The 17708-nt window shown below is 36.7% G+C and overlaps 1 protein-coding gene across 1 annotated transcript in view; it reads right to left on the reverse strand.

Moving 5' to 3' along the window:
- Nucleotides 1-14254: 14254 nt before the first annotated feature.
- phf2 (PHD finger protein 2) overlaps nt 14255-17708 on the reverse strand; it is a 48249-nt gene continuing 44795 nt past the window's right edge. Inside the window, exon 22 of the mRNA XM_059330308.1 lies at nt 14255-16493. Coding sequence (XP_059186291.1) covers nt 16405-16493 — 89 coding nt within the window. The 3' untranslated portion in view covers nt 14255-16404. The remainder of the gene's footprint in view (nt 16494-17708) is intronic.

A 17708-nucleotide genomic window follows, 5' to 3' on the forward strand; every position in this document is an offset into this window, starting at 1 on the left:
CAGCCGAGTGTTCCTTGATGTGCGGCTAAGTGAGTGTAATGGCCCTACAGATGTCTTTAGCGTTCCTCCCCATCGAGATGTGGTCGATGTGGGATGTGGAGTGGGCTTTTTTGTTGCTGGGGTTGAAGGTTTACTCAGAGCCGGGCAGTCTTAGAGTTCTAAATCAACCCGTCACACCCCACTGCCTCCCTGTCAGAGGCCTATCTGCTACCACTTACTCAGAAATGCAACAAATTTACTTATAATTACTTAAAATTTTGTTGTGCTTGTAAATGCTTGTGCTCTGACAGTTCATTTATTTTGTTTGATTGCTGCCGACTATTTATAGTGGAGGGCCGCCTCCATGTGTCCACTAGATTCTGCAATAGGACTGGCTGTGGCTATGATGATTATCCACTGGTTTCTGGGTGTTTATTTACTCACTGAGGTCCAGGAGAATGTGGCTGTAATTGATGTGCATTCAAGCTTAGGATGGCTCACTATGGGAGCGTCTAACAGCAGCAAAGAAGAATCAACATCTTACAGACCTGTGTGCTCTGCAGAATGATCGCTCCAGTTTGATCTCTAATGTGAACAGGTTTCTGAAGCCAAAGCAGTGGAACATTTCAGACACAGAGGAGGTGTTCACCTACAGCATACTCTTAACTTTAACACTTATCTGCTCTACTCTACTGCCCTTACTTTTTAATTACGCAATGTTTGACTTCTGCTTTTTAATATTTTATCTCTTTTCTTATCCTGCTGTATCTTATTTTATCTTATTTGTATTTTTATTTCTATTTCCCAGTTTTAATTGACTGTTTTTACTGTTTTCAATTGTGTCTTGCTGTTTTTAATGTTTATGTAAAGCACTTTGAATCACCTTGTGTTGAATTATGCTATACAAATAAACTTGCCTTGCCTTGCCTTACAGCAGCAACGTTATCTTCATAAAAAGAGTCTAATAACACTTTTGGAACTTGTTGTGCAGTGTAGAAATATCTCAACAGCTCATGTTTAAATCAGTTAATTTTCTAGTACAAAGCCATGTACCAGTGCGTGTGACCAATTGTCACAAGTTGGATTAAAAGCTGCACTAATGCTTTTTATAATAACAATGAATCTAATGATTGTGAGTTTGTCGTTGTAAAGCCCAAATTTTACTGTTTTGGTTCAGTCTCAAAGCTATATCACTTCAGGTCTCATGCTGCTTTTACATTATGATGATTGTGTGTGAATTAACCCTTGAGGCCTCTTGATGTTACATGTTACATCTTTTAAAATCTCACCTATCAGTAAAAAAAACCCTCAAACCATGTGATAGGATAGGAAGCAACGCTTTAAAATTTGTTTTCAGCTGCAGCAGGCAGCTGTTCGCAATGAAATGTTCCCATCCGAGCACCAAACGGCAGACAGACGATGGTAGCAACTAGCTGCTCAACAACATCTCCAACCTAAACGACAGAATAGACCGTTTGTCGACACCACTCATAACGACACATATGAGCGTTTGTCAAAATGATCGTAATGTGGCTCACGGAGCTGCAGAGCATTTTTAAAAATAGCACACACGTCATAATACATACACTTATGGTTTGTGGTTTTAAAGAAGGCTGCATTTCTGTGGATTTAGGCTACAAAACAATGACCTAGGTTTAAGGCAAAAAACTTCTTGGTAAGGCGTTATAAAAGTCAGTTTTAACAGTAAATAAATGCACATAAATGTTACATTAAAAAAAACGTGATTCACAAAACATAAATCAAGATTTTACGTAAAAAGTATTTGACTTTTGTTTTCAAACATGGCTCAAACCCCATTCTCCTGGGTGAAAGTGTCCCATTTGTTCAAACCATCCACACCCCGTCCTCCCATCATCAGTGTGCTATTTGCCATTTAAACTCTGCTTTGACATCGGTCATTACCACAACGTACGCAAGACGGTGGCGGAGGACAGTCCAAAATGTAATTTTGAGTTGAATACACAAATGTACAAATGCCTTATAATGATGTTTTTGAGGGGAGACCAGTCTGAGCTGGTAGAACATCTTACTGCTTAAGAGTCAGTTATTTGCCTCAAGAGTAGGTGGAGACCAAAACAGAGTTTAAAAAAAGAGAGCAAATATTGGAAAAAAAATCTTTAATTCCATGAAAATAAAATATTTTATGAGATGTTTTCCTTTGAATAATTTTGAGAGGTCTTTTAAACTACTCAGTTACAATTTAGAGTAACAAAAAAGAGAATATTGAGAAAAAAGTTTTTAAAAAATATCCAAAAAATATCCAAAATTGACATATGTGGACATATTTGTGATTGTTTTGAAAGCGCTTGTAGTCTTGTTGTTCCTAAATCAGACTCACTGGGAATATTCTTAATCCACTGGAAGGGGACCATTGTTATTAAAAAGAAAAGGCAAGGCATATGTATGTATGTATGTATGTATGTATGTATGTATGTATGTATGTATACATACATACATACATACATACATACATACATACATACATACATACATACATGTATGTATGTCCACATATACCTGTATGTATGTATGTATGTATGTATGTATATATATATATACATGGAACACCAACAGAAAAGAGGCAGTTTAAAAGTTAATGAGATGATTAAAAAGACATAAAACATGAGAACATTAAAACAAAAAACCAATGTGCATTAACTGCAGAAAGCATCCAAAAAGAGTCTGGTCTTAACTTTTGTTTTGAAAATGGCGATAGTTGGGGGCATAGTTAAAAAGAAGGACTCTCCGTCACTTCTCATCATGGACAACAGCAGCCTGGTTCTCCCGCAGCACACAGACAATTAAGCACAGAGGGGTGACAATGTGGCTGCTGTCCATCTCCTGAGAGCCTCCAGCGGCTGCCACGCTCCATTTCAGCTCCACAAACACACGGCGATGTTTTACTGATTAAAGGCCTGTTAGTGTGGCTGTGGATGAAGAGCGGGCGCTCAGCAGTCACACAGGGTCACTCATACTGTGGCAGTCATGGAGGGAGGATGATTGAGGCTAAGACTGCTTTAACAACTTCCCATTTAAAATATGAAAAGATGCTTCACTGACCATGATTTCTGCAGAAGAAGATAAGGGCCAAAAATGTATTTGGTTTCTAACTTTACACTCAGAAATCAGATTTCTTTCTTTTGCTCTTTGAAAATGAATCAGCAGATCCATTGGCGGCGCTTCTAGGAATTATTGATTCAAGTATGATGAAAAGCAACATGGAACATAGTCTGTCGTTTGTCAGCCTACTAGCGAAGATTGGTATTACTTTATTGGAAACAAAAGGCAGCCCCAACTTATTCAAATCTTATGACAGATGTTATGAGACATTTAGAGTTGGAGAAAATCAGATTCTTACTGAAAAATCAGGAAACAAAGTTCTATAGAATTTGGCAACCATTTATTGATTATTTTAACCAGAACACATAGTCTGAGGGCAAGTTATATTAGAAGTGCTCTTAACAGAAGGAAAGAACTTTTTATTTATTTATTTTACTTTTGAAGAGTGTATACATGTTTAGGTACATATATATACATATAATCTTTTTTATTTATTTTATTTATTTATTTTATTTTATCTCCTACACCTCTCTACTTTTCATTTTGAGATACATAAGTTAATACAACTTAAATTACCTTTTTATGTAAACATGTACTTGTAAATATGTATGCAGTCTGTAGTGACTGATATGTTTTATGTTCAAAATGAGGAAAATCAATAAAAAGAGTTGTAAAAAGAAGAAAAGAAAGTGAATCATCACAACTATAGAATTAGAATAGAATAGAATAGTACATTTCATTGTGATTGTTGTTCGCTGTCATGGTGACACACATCAGTGCGGCCATAAAGTTTTGATCAAGCTTTGTTTTTCAGAAAGTCAGAAAATGAAGTCAGAATTCTGAGTTTGAACACATTTCTCACATGTGGTCCTAATCCTTTCTTTTAAAAAGGAAGGCGTGTAAGAGCGAGTGGACACCAGCTAGTTGTGATTTGTCATGAGTGCTTTTGGCGTGCACTTGAGTTTGGATCACATGGGACCACACTGGTAAAGTACACAAACTCACAGATTTAAAGAGAGAAAAAGTCTCACACCACAATCTAATCATTCCCAGTTTCAAGTCAGCAGGTTCACACAAACTGTCTTTAAAAATCATTTGAATATTTCATCGCTGGTGATTTGTGTGCAGAGGTTGCATTGTAAATACCACTTTCAACATGGTGGCCTTTAAACTCCACTCTGTCTTGTATTAAGGCCCAATGTCTGCAAGATAACTGCACAACATTTATCTTCATAGCAGAGCCTGGCTGGATTTGTCCCCCATAAGGAGCCCAACTTAGCTGGGTTAAAGGAAAGCATTACAGCCAGCAGGCATGTGACCGCATAATTTCAGCCAGAGAGGCCTACGCTTCCTCTGTTTGCTGTCATTATGCCCTCAGTAAGCCACATAAAGGCCCAGCCATCCTGTGGAGATCAGTGCACTCCTCGCCGCTCCGCCTGATTGGCTATTATCTAAATGAGCCAATGTTCTATATCAGGGCTTTTGACTACATAACTACCCTGTTAATATTCAGAGGAAGTGCTGGAGGTCAGGGAGCTCTCAGTCGCTTGACCTCGGGGTCGCAGGAACCTGAGCCGCAGAGTGGCACATGGCAATGAATGAGCCCTAATGATTTAGATGGTATCTGTTACACAGCCTGGAGAAAGCCAATCTCTCGAGGCAATCTGGCCGTGGAGAAAAGGCAGAGGTTTGAAAATAAACCCCGCTTGTTTGAGAGAAGGCTAATGCTGCCTCACCAGCGCAGCACGTCACTGGAATCCTCATGTAGAATGATGAATAATTACACACAGATGACCACACAGCAGCAGCAGCTCTGGACGCAGCGCCGTAGATGCTGTGTGCGTGCAGCTGTTTAGAGAACTAAGTCCAGGAAATGCAGCGAATGATTTGGATTGTTTGTTTGTTTACTTGGTGCTTAAGTGACTTCAGCACCTTGTTAAAGAGGCCTCATGCAGTCCTTGATGGAGGGACCCGTTACAGGAGCCTCTCCAGAGGATTAGGTGAGCATCTGCCTCACTCGGGCTAAAAACAGGCCCTTTGTGCAGCCCTCTAAGACACTTGTTGATGCGTGGCGTGGCTTTGAGTTTCCTTAAAATACTCTTGTAAACATTGGGCTTATGCACAGCAACAAAGGCATGACCTTAAAGAGTGCTTTCAAAAGCAATTTCCCTCCCCAACTACTGCATGTAAACAGAGTAATTGTACTTGGGAGACTCCCAGTGCCAGCGGAGTGTAATTTATTTCCACGTCATCCACAATGAAATCACAGTCACTATGGTAACTGTTATGCCAGACAAGAATCATTTCTCACAAATCTCATTATGACTCTAATGATATTATTATTACAGCCTGGCTCAAACTGGATTTTTAAGCAAATATACTGATATTTGAATGCCTAAAAAACATTGCAAATGATTTATTGGCTAATTTTTTTTTCAGATGACATAACATAAACAAACTATTTTGATAAGAACTTTGATTGTGAGAGGCCTGACCCATGATCTGCACCAAAACCTTTTACAGTGTAAGAATATTAGCACAACGTTGGAATAATCTTGTTTTTAAGACACAATCCTCTGTTGATTGTGGTTTCATTTTCATTGTGATATGTTTGGAAGAAGATATACACTTTGTCTGTCAAGAATAAATCACACTGGCACAATCATTTCATGGAAAGAGTTTAAAAATATTTTATTCCAACTTTATGGGCGACTGTGTTTCTTTAACTAAACTGTAAAGTTAATTTACTTAAACTACTGATAACAAAATTATGATCAATTCAAGATAAGAAAAAAATGACTTTAAATACATAAAAAAGGCAGCACATAAAATAATGAAGATCACTACTACTATAATAACAAACATCAAATATATGTCAAGTAGCCTGTTTATCCTGTTTATATGTGAATGTGTTTCTCTGTTGTTGTTGTTGTTGTTGTTGTTGTTATTATTATTATTATAATAATTATTATTATTATTGTTATTATTATCATTATTACTGTGTTTCTGTTCATGTGATGCAAACAGCAGGGAAACTTTCTCAAATCATTATTAACCCTTTAGACCCATGCACAACATGGGTCTAAAGTGACCCGACTAAGTTTTTATATATTTTATATCTTTGCAATAAATAAATTAAATCATTCAGTATTGCAGGTTTTCCCTCAAATAACTTGTATTTGATCATCATACATCCTAATTTTTTGTTTTCATTTCTTACTTTTTGAACAAAACCCTTTTTTATCACTATGCTCCTAATGCACAAAGTCATTTTTGACCCATGTTGTGCATTATAAGGTGTTTATATGTTGTCATCAATTCACCAATCATCAATTTAAAACCTGACAAAGAAAACACAAATATTAACTATCCTATTTTGTTAAACTGGTGTTTTTCCAATGGAGATTATTATTTGGTGGCTCTAATAAGTCTCAAATGTTAAAATATATGATTTTCCAATCTAATATGGTGGTTCTAACAACTCTTTTGAAGTTAAACCTTAAAAAGAAGACAAACATAGTTACACATATACTCAAATTGTTAATTTAGTGAATCACTTTTTGTATCACTACGCTTCTAATGCACAAGGTCATTTTTGACCCATGTGTGTAAACTTGATGCAATAATACAAAAACAATTTTTCTTCATTAAGTATGAAAGGAAAAATGGATATACTGATCTGTTATAATAATTAAAAAAAGATATTCAAACACACAGCCAGCATTAAATAACATAAGAAATGAATGCAGGTCATTTTTGACCCATGTTGTGCATTAGACAGTGTTTATATGTTGTGTATCAAAGGGTTAATGTGAGCAGATTCAACTCCTATTAAAAAATATGCCTTTAAAAAGCATGTTTGTTCTTTCTGTATGGTGGTTTTCATGCTCATGATGGGCTGGCAGAATGATCTCTGCAATGCATTGTTTGGTCTTTAATTCTCAGAACTAGCTTCTACTCACACTGCAGCTATTACTGCAAACCAATTGTACTGCATACAATGTAACATCACCACTATTGTCAGTACCGACAGCATTCTGCTTGAGCTGCTTCTTATTAACACAAATCCTCTAAAAATAACTGCTCAGCTATGCTAACAGATGTGAAATATGTTGCATGTGTTGTTTACAGGGATCTGTCACAAAGTGCACATCATAGATGTTTACGTGAGGAGGCCTTCACTTCACTCACTCATTATCTCCCTTTGTAACACACGCTCTCTCACAACCAATTGTGTTCTTCTGAAATGGTCACAGTTATTTAGTGACATGTGTACTGAAGTTGAGCCAGCGGTTGGAGTTGGATACTAAGATACAAATAATGCAGAAGGTATGTTAATTAGAGAAGAAAAGCTTGTCAAAATATCAATTACAAAACACATGGTGAACAGAGAAAAGTAGACAAGCTTCAGAGAACGCTGTAATGTGTGCTTTTGTTTAAGCAAGTTCATATTAATAAAACATATCTTTGTTGTTTTGTGTCCGTCTGCCAATCTCTCATTTCTAATACTGAAAATTATACAGAAAAAGTGAATACATTTGATTATGTATTTGAATTTCCACAGGAGTATAAACAAACTAACTGCTGTTTTGTTTTTCCTCCATCATGAGCGTTAATTTAGGTGTGAAACCACATTGAATGATGGGATGGGATCACAGGAACAACTGAGAAAATATTTGAGTCTACTGGTTAGTATCTCACCCACCAGCTACCTGCTGACTGGTCGCTGTCTCTTGGCTGGAATTAGTTTGACAGTAATTACAAGCAGCCGACTGGAAAAATGTCTATGCCTCTTAGTCAGTGAAATCAGGAATTTAACAGATAGACAGCAAAGATTTCAACCTAAATTAAGTCTTATTGACATTTGAGACACATTTATCTGTGTCTGGTGTTTTATGGTGGGGAAACAACATCTTTGCACAGATGCAGAATCAGAAGATGACATGATTTTTTACTCAATAATTACAGAATTTAACAAAATGCACTATTTCACATTTCCCATGCAGTTTAACAGAGGTGACACTGACTGAGCATACACATGTTCTCCTCAACTTGCTGTTATTCAGGTCAGTTGTCCGTTTGTATGCTGTCAGCACATATTGACTGTGTTGTCCTGTTGATTTCATGTGTGCTGATCTTCTCAGAAAGATACTTGATCCTGAAAGCCTGTTCTTCTTTTTTTAAATAACGGCGTACACACAGAAAAATAGAAGGAAAGAAGCTAGCAGTTAGACATTTTTTTCCCCTGGAGAACTGATGTATGATAAATGTGATTATTTTTACCCGTAGTTTGGTTCATAACAATATCCTGCAGCTGGCGGGTCTCGAGGTGGAAGTTTTTCTTCTAAAGTCAGACAAATTACAACTGTGTTGTAAAATATAATTGTTCGTGTTTACTATCGTTTATAAAAAATATTTAAAACCCCAGAAAACTACTGACAGCAGGTCACCAGCCCCACTTTCACTGCTATGCAGTTACATATTTAAAACTATTTTATCCAGCCACTCCACTTAGAAAACACAAAACAGCACAGACAAAACCCATGAAAAAACATCAAAACAGTTGCAGTGAAAGGCAGAGCTTTAAACTGGCCCAGAGTTATAACTGTGTTGAGTTTGAGTGAATGTTGTAAGATGTTCCCTTTAAATTGTAGAATAAAGATAAATAACACAGATGATTTGTTTTAATGGCACACGTTCATCAAGAATGAAATGTACTCCCATGTTACTCTGTGCCACTTAAATCACACGTTTATCTGCTGCCAGCAGGTACAATATTGTCACAATAATAATAGAGTGAGTGAAAAAACAGTGGCTGGAATAATGCATGAATGCAGCATCATAAAGTCATAATGCAGTGAATGACGTTGGACTCAAATTTGAACTGTGTTACTGAAAAAACATACACTTCTATGATATAATGGTTTAATATTGTCAATCAATATGTGCTGTGTGTGAGTCTGAGTGTGTGATTGTGTGCGTGCGTGTCTATGTGGTGTGTCAATGTTTGTGTACGTGTACATACAGATGTGTATGTGGGGATGGGAGGGGTGGGTTTTGTCATTTTTATTGTCTGTTTTTACTCTTATTTTTTGTAAAGCACTTTGTGTTGCATTTATATGTATGAAAAGCGCTATATAAATAAAGTTTGATTTGATTTGATTATATGGTAAAACAATTGTGAACATCTAAGTGTGTAATATAATATAATATAACAATAAAATGTATATAATATATAGAGAGTTATAGATATATATGTATATAAATGGAGCTGTGAGTTCAGCAGCTGTCCCTGTGAACACTCAGTGAATAAAACAAGCTTTCCACCGAGGCCTTGATCACGCTCACATTAATAATACTCTCATTTGGGTGGGCTCTCACTTCACTCGTGACAGTCGTTTCCTTGATGGGCATCAATAATTAACGATGAAGTGTTGTTTTCCAGTTCCAAACTTTCAGGCCTGCCAAAGGTTAAGGAAACACGGCACCATAAAACAGAGCCTCTGTGTTTGTCTTGAAACCGGGCAGCGTTTACTTGCACTTCTCAAGCTGTCGGACGTACATTTAAATGCTGAGGCAACACCGTGTTTTATTTGACAACGCTTCCTCTCGCTCCATACTGAAGCCTTCAAATAGAAAACTACCAGAAAATGACACTTTATTCATTTGTTACTTTACATACTAATGGAGCAGCAGTTTGTCTTCAGACAGTGAGACTGCATTAAAACCTCTCAAATTGTAGAGTAAATGTCTGTGCATATGTGTGTGTGTGTGTGTGTGTTCTTGTACTTCCCACATAGTGAGGACCAGAACACATTTTTAACCAACAGAGTGAGGACATTTTTGCAAAGTGAGGACATTTCGGCCGGTCCTCACTTCTTTAAAGGCTTTTTTGAGATTTCAGGCTTTGTTTTAAGGGTTAAAGGTTACATGATAATTATAACTAACTGAAACTGTATTGTGTGGTTACAAAACTAACTAAAATTATAGTAAATATGTCCTTCATTTTCATCTTTGTCAACTTTTTTCATACATAATGAAGATGGATAAGACAAAGGAAATAAAGGCAAAATTTACTGTGACCTCTTTTAATCTCCCACCCAACAAATACCCCATTACAAAAAAAACTAAAACTAATAAAAACTAAACTAAAACTAAAGCATTTAAAGGCAAAAACTAAACTAAAACTAGCAAACTCACTGTAAAAACTAATTTAAACTAACTGTGTGTGTGTGTGTGTGTGTGTGTGTGTGTGTGTGTGTGTGTGAAACAGCAGCAGAGGAGTTCCTGCTGGCTGACAGAAGAGTTAATCCACACAGAGGCGAGCAGCTTCAGGTGTGCCACTTTTCATCAGCGCCACACAAACATGCAGCTTGAGAGTCTTTGTGAGGAGATGGCTCCGGGGCCGCCACTAGCTTTACCAATCTGTTGGCAGAGGAATCACCACGCATTATTACTCATGACAGCCAGGAACTCAGAAGAATGGCACGAATAAAAGGCAGCGTTAAAAAAAATCTTTTAGCAACTTGCATCACAGCACGGCCACACAAAGACACAGCTCAGGCTGACATTCCTGTGTAATTAACACATCTCTCACATGGCACGTTTCTCTTGACCACTTGGGATTCTCATACAGGACCGGAGGGTTTTCAAAGCAACCGAGGGCAGCACATTCACATCTGTGATCACTAAGCCAGTGCAGCATGACCATGAATGCAGTTAGACTGTAACACTCTGCAGGCATTGTTTTTAATACACTGACATTTAAATTGTGATCCCACTTGGCCTTTCGAGGGGACCAACTGCACTGGAACTGAGGAGGGAGGGGACCACGGCTTCGAACGGGAGAGAAGATATGTAGCGCACTTTTCTACATTCTTCATTATAGCTTGTCCATTTTGAAAAACAATATTTTTTATTTCTTACAAGTAAAAAAAACTGCCTTTTCATTATCATTATTATTATCACTATTATTATTATGTTCTAATCTGTTTCTAACTTATAACAATTCAAGTCAACTTTTTTTTAAACAATGTTTAGTTTTCGGCAGTCCGTGGCCTAGAGGTCAGGAATCCGGCTTGAAACTGGAGAGTCGCCGGTTCGAATCCCAGTACTGACAGGTCAAAGACTGAAGACTGCCCTTGAGCAGTTATGTGCTGCCCACTGCTCCTTGCATGGTGTGTTCACTTGTGTGTGTAAAAAAAAAAAAAAGGATGGGTTCAATGCAGAGGTTGAATTTCCCAATGGTGGGATTAATAAAAGTAATTAATCTTTAATCTTAGATCCACAAATTAGTGGATTGTTTTTGTTTTCTTCACTAAAGTTAACTTTGGCATGTTGCATTAGCAGTTTTTAGCCCACTAATCTGCCTATATTAGGAACTTAAATATACCAATAAAAAAAGTGATTTGATTTTTACCTCCACTGCAGACAGTAAATGCTTGTGCAGTGTGAAAGTGAGCTTGTGTTCATGAAGCTGAGAGGACCAGTGATGTGATTGTTTCATTTGCTGATGGCGGAGCACTTCACGTTCTTGTGTTAACAATTAGCGAACAATAACAACTCACTTTGATGCTAACCAGGGTGGAAACGGGGTCAGGACCTTTAACAGGCGCGCGGCTTCACTTGCACGCCCACATCTCATTCACACAGCCACATCTGATGATGAGGAATGAAATCAAACATCAACATGGGGAAATGCAGATTCCCATAAAGATCACTGCACGCCTTTTATTTTTAATCATAAATCAATTGTGTCCAGATGTATTCAAAGAGGCTGCATAATGGATGAAGGCATCATACGTCCCTCTTTATGCAATCATCTTTAATTACACAAAGCACGAGCTAACTGACTTATTTTTGTTGGAGACACACTTTAAATGTTTTTTAAATCTCCTCATTAATGATAATTTCCAGTCTTATTTTAACTTTCTTTTCCATGATTATAAAATGATTAAATCAAAATGCGTATTAAAAGTTTATTGAAGGAGTCTGAATATGCATATGAAACTAAAACACAACTGCTCTGCCATATTTGAATCCTGCATTTGTGCTCTGCTTCAACATTAGGATGATTTAAAAACATGCATCTATATTCTTATATTTCTTGACTCCATCTAGTGGCGTAGGCTTGCTGTTGCCAAAGAATTATACTGGCTGCCTGCACACAGATGTAGGAACAAAGTGAAATTTTGTGAGGCAGTGAGAGAAAACGTGAGGAAATCTGGCTTTCTGTGTGCCTCTTCTTAACACCTGCCCAGGATGCTGAAAGGGCTTGTAGAACCTGATAATGTAATGAATTCCTGATAATGTAATAACCCCATTAATGTAATAAAAATCTGCACTTGAGTCCATTGAAAATGTAATAAAACCTGATAATGTAATAACTTCCCGATAATGTAATAAAGTGCATTTCCCAATAATGTAATACACTTTTTACCAATAATGTAATAAAGTATAACACCAAGTACCTTTAGATTTCAAGAAGCTGTTGAATGCATTCGTGTGTCATGGATACCTTGTTTGTGAAAAACGGGTCAAAAGTTAATAAACATTCAACTTTGACCTGTTGGTGGCGCTAGAGCTCTTGAGCTAGAGTTGCCTACACAGTATCACCACTTGGTCCCAAGTAATGGGTGGTCTGCTGTTAAATTATTACAATATTGGGGAATTATTACATTATCAGGACTTGTGAAATGAAGGCTAGCCTGATAATGTAATAACCTCCCATTAATGTAATACTTTATTACATTATTGGTAAAAAGTGTATTACATTATTGGGAAATGCACTTTATTACATTATCAGTAAGTTATTACATTATCAGGTTTTATTACATTTTCAATGGACTCAAGTGCAGATTTTTATTACATTATCGGGAATTTATTACATTATCAGGTTCTACAGGGCTTCCTTCAGTATAAAAGAGTCTGACTACTTGCGAGCACTTTTACATGAATACATTTTTAATGGTGTTGATTTTGGCTTGGTTTTAATTCACTGACTTGGCTAAAGCAGCTGCTTTTTGTTCACTACAAAAAAGGTGTGTCTAAAAACAAGATAAAAACACTAAATCTGAGGGAATTGATCTTGCTGCATGGACAGATAATTTCACTTGACAAAATTTCTTGAATTAACCTATAAAAACTCAGACCCAGTTATCCTTAAAGGATGTGTTCTATAAGTGGACCACATAGAACACATTTCTGATGTTTTTAAAAAAAAATACTAGCCCTAAATGTCAAAGATCTGTGGTGTGACATATATGTTACTTTGAGCGTTTATGGTATTTATGTTTATGATATTTCTTATTTTAACATAGAAAAAACTAGACACATTTTCTGCTTACAGAAATACACATTTGCCTTTTTCTTTTGCATCTCCATAACATATATCAAATTTGTGATTTTAATTTGTTCACGAAATATGGTCAGAAGTTAAATGCAATACAGGACACCCTATTAACAGATTAGAATTGTTAAATGTGTTTAAATTTAGCCTCATAAAACAAAAAATAAGCTTTTTGAAATTAGCTACTTTTTTACATTTCTGTTTCCAGTCACAGCCACATTTTGGAGAAGTCACTTCCTGTCACAGTCACATGACCACCACACCAGGGTGTCGAGTATGTGTTGCTTAGGGATTTAATAAATTAAGGTGAAGCATAAAGCTGAATATGGGAGATTATAGAAGATTTAAAGTGTTTTTAAGGTTTGTTACACGAGTGTCACCATGGGTTCTTATGGGTTAAGATTGTTAAATCTAGAAATAAGCATGTTGAACACTTAAAAAAAGAAATTAATTCTTGAAACAAGATAAATTATCAAACACTTCTAAATCTAAAGTTTTTTTTTATCTTGGTAAGAAACAAATAATTTGCAGTGCAGTGCATTTATCTTGTTTTAAGAGTTCATTTCTTATTTTAAGCGTTCAACATGCTTATTTCTAGATTTAATAATCTTAATTTAAAAAATCTTGTCAAGTGAAATTATTTGTCCATGCAGCAAGATCATTTCCCTCAGATTTACTGTTTTATCTTGTTTTTAGACACCCAGTTTTTGCAGTGTTCAGCTTGTGATCAGTGTGATGTTGGATCTGATGCAACTTTAAAGCACGACAATGTGAAGCAGGAAAAACATGTTTAGTCGTCACCACAGAAGCCGTCACATTGTAAGTGGGAGAGGAACACATTACAAAGTAGGTTTTCCACAGTAACTGTATTGCAAAAGTAAACAAGGCGGACAATCATATCATTCAACAACAATATGCTTGTTCCTCGGAATTTGCCATTTCTTGATGTCTTAAAAAAGTGAGCCATGATCTCAAACAGAATCATCTAAATACAGAAAAATATAGATTCAGGTCAAAAAGGATTGTAAATACTTACTAGTACTGCAAAGAACAGTAAGGGAAGACAGCTACAACAGGTATCATTCACTGTCCTGGCACAGTGGATGCATTTAATAGGTCGGACATACAAAAATAAACCACAACAAAGCAACACACATATTGTACAAATAAAAACCTGAAAATATGTCCCACTGACAGTTTGATCGGAGCGCATCTCATTTCTGACAGGTGAACGCGTGGTTTACATCTGTGACTAAAACACTGCGTCTATAGAGCAGAGCTCATTAAACGTTCAAAATGTCCCGACCAAAGTAAAACGCTGTGATGGAGGCTTATAACTATAATATTAACAATAATAATAATAATAATAACACATTGGAAATGTTTCCCAGATAACATTGACATTGAGAGAAGACAGGATGGAGATAAAAAAAAATTGTTTGCTAACATAGATTCTGGTGTGTAAAATGTTCATGGCGCCCCTCAAACACACACACACACACACACACACACACACACACACACACACACACACACACGCACGCACACACACATCCCAAGGAGAAAAAAAAAACAATAATTGTCTGGTAAGCGTATTTTCACAAGATGATGAAATATTCAAAAACAAAAACTCTTAAGAATTGTACAAGTATAAAAAAGCTACAAACATTAATAAATTACATCACTGACACAGAAACACTTCACAAGGTGCTAGTAAAATAATTCCGAAACCCTTCAGGATACTAGAAGTCCAACAAGAGGCTGGTCAGAGAAACTTTAAGTGTTTTTTTTTCCTTTTATATAATTTTTCCTCAAAGCTTCATCTCTTGTTCAAACAGAATCACAATACAATTAGCTTTGTGTATGTAAGGCCATATGACAATAAAATGTATTATTTCTTCAGTTGTTTTCCAGGCAACACCTTTTAATCTAACAGGGGGAAAAAAATCTAAATGAATCTCTGCTAGTAAAACAACTAAAAAAAAATGAACGTTAAAAAATCAGGACTATACTGTATATCCATATATATATATGTATATTTATATATATATTCATTTATTTATTCATAATTAGCAAAACCAGTAAAAATGTAGAATTAAGCCTTAAGGGGAAAGGATACAAAAAGTAGTAATTTAAAAGGCTATGTACAAGCTACATTCTATATACTGTACTGTGTGAAGCCATAAAAACGCAGAGAGAAGTGGGGGTTGTCGGTGCTGCCTGTGAAAGCAAAAGAAGAGAGAAAGTATCCCCATGTAACTGCACACTGACATGGATGAGGCTTATCATTGGGTACAGGTCCCACATCGTGTCCCAAATGTCCACACACAGCAGGCCTCCGCTACCTTTTAGTCCTATGTCCTTATTCCTATCAAACGGCTGCTGTTCCATACACAGCAATATTCATGATTCACGTTGTGCTTTACAGTCTTCCTTCCTATCTACGACTCGACACAATAAATAAATATATCACTGCTGATAGTGCTCTGCAAACCCAAGTGTTAACATAAAGAGATAAATGCTCGAGTTGACTCCAATCATCACCATGCTCCAAGCTGCACAGACAGGAAACCCGTCCATCATCGCTGTGACAATGATAAGCTGCATCCATATAGTAGGAATTAATGTGGAAAATCCCCAAACCCTGACCCAAGCGCACATGCAACTGAATACATGCAAGGGATACTTTCAGAAATCTTGGAATGACTGCAATGTACTTCTACTTCATGTTTTAGCAACCCCTGATAAACTGACAGCTGTAGTAAAATGAGACATGTTCTCTTAAAAAATATTTATAGTAGGTTCTGTACACTTTAGTATTTGAAAGTTATAAAGTATAAGTAGAGGCAAAAACCTATTTGAGTGATGTTCTTCTTAGAAATTGAAAAATGCATGATGTTCTATTTTTCCATTGTTGGCTTCAATCAGTGAACAGGGGCTGAGGTTGGGCCGGACCCAGCTCATGAATTCCCAGTCCGACAGCGGTCTGCTGCATGCTACAGGAGGAGCTTTCCATTCCGATGGATCTTTAAAATCTTTCCCAGTCTCTGTTTGGCTGTTGCCATGCCTTTCTTTAGCCGCTTAGCTGCGAAAAGAACAAGAAAAGTCAGGAGGTGAGGCGGGATGTTCCAGCTAAAGTGTTCGTGTTAACTTTGAATTTATCTTCACTCCCTATTGAAGCTAAATAATGTACACTTGAACCTGCCAAGTCTACATGCAAGTACAAGCTTTCTTTTTTGCTGCCTTGCCTGGTAGGACCATCCTATGACGTAGGGCTGGGCGATATGGACCAAAAGTCATATCCCGATATATCTAGGCTGAATATCAATATACGATATATATCCCGATATTTTTATTGCAAAGTGAGAGCAAATGTTCAGTCTAAAGTCAAAGCCAAATATGACATCTCACAAGTAATTTTTATTAAAACCGTTTATTTAAGTGAACATAAATACTGTATAACAAAAGGAGTACCATTTATCACTATATCGATATATGCGATATGGTCTAATTCCATATCACATTTAAAAATATATCGATATATCTTTTATATCGATATATATCACCCAGCCCTACTATGACATGAGCTCAACAGTCTGGCCTGTTCCCGTTACACATTGTTTCAAGACATTAAAATGTATCCGGGCCAATCGGAGACCGTGCAATAGTGGACAACGTAACTAAGTTTGTTTGAGCTGAGATGTTTTCATAGTTCTATCAACTGGATTGACTCCTTTGAATCCACTGAACAGCCCATCACATGTTTTGGTTCTCTGATTGGCTGAATGTGTTTGTCTGTCAAGTACACTTTGGACCGTGGGAAGGCCTGACTATCACAAAGAGGCAACAGAAATGCTGAGCTCAGATGGTCAATATGGTCTTACAAGGCTTACTAGTCTTATTACTGGACTCTCCCTATTACCTAAGTAATTACCTTTGTGTTGAAGAATTGTGTGTAAAATTGTGTTCCATCAGTATGTCTGTAGTTGAGTGAGAAATGATTGGAACAGTCCTCTATGTGTTGAAAATATCTGTAGTCAGATAACAAGACTGAGACTCTGCAGTCATCTCTAGCATGCTAACATTTAGCATATGCTAAGGACGTTCTGATAGGAAAGTCATTAGTTTTAAAAGGTGAAAAAAAAAAGAAGTTGGAAATAATTTTTTTTCTACATGTTCTAAAACCAGTGACCCCCTGAGGAGGATGGGTGCTATAAAAATTTATAAAACACATACAAATGTATGAAGAAATTCATATTATCTATGAAGGATGCAGAGGGGCAAATATGCTGAAAATTTC

This window comes from Centropristis striata, chromosome 3 (genome assembly GCF_030273125.1).
Source record: "Centropristis striata isolate RG_2023a ecotype Rhode Island chromosome 3, C.striata_1.0, whole genome shotgun sequence".
NCBI classification, from domain to species: Eukaryota; Metazoa; Chordata; class Actinopteri; order Perciformes; family Serranidae; genus Centropristis; species Centropristis striata.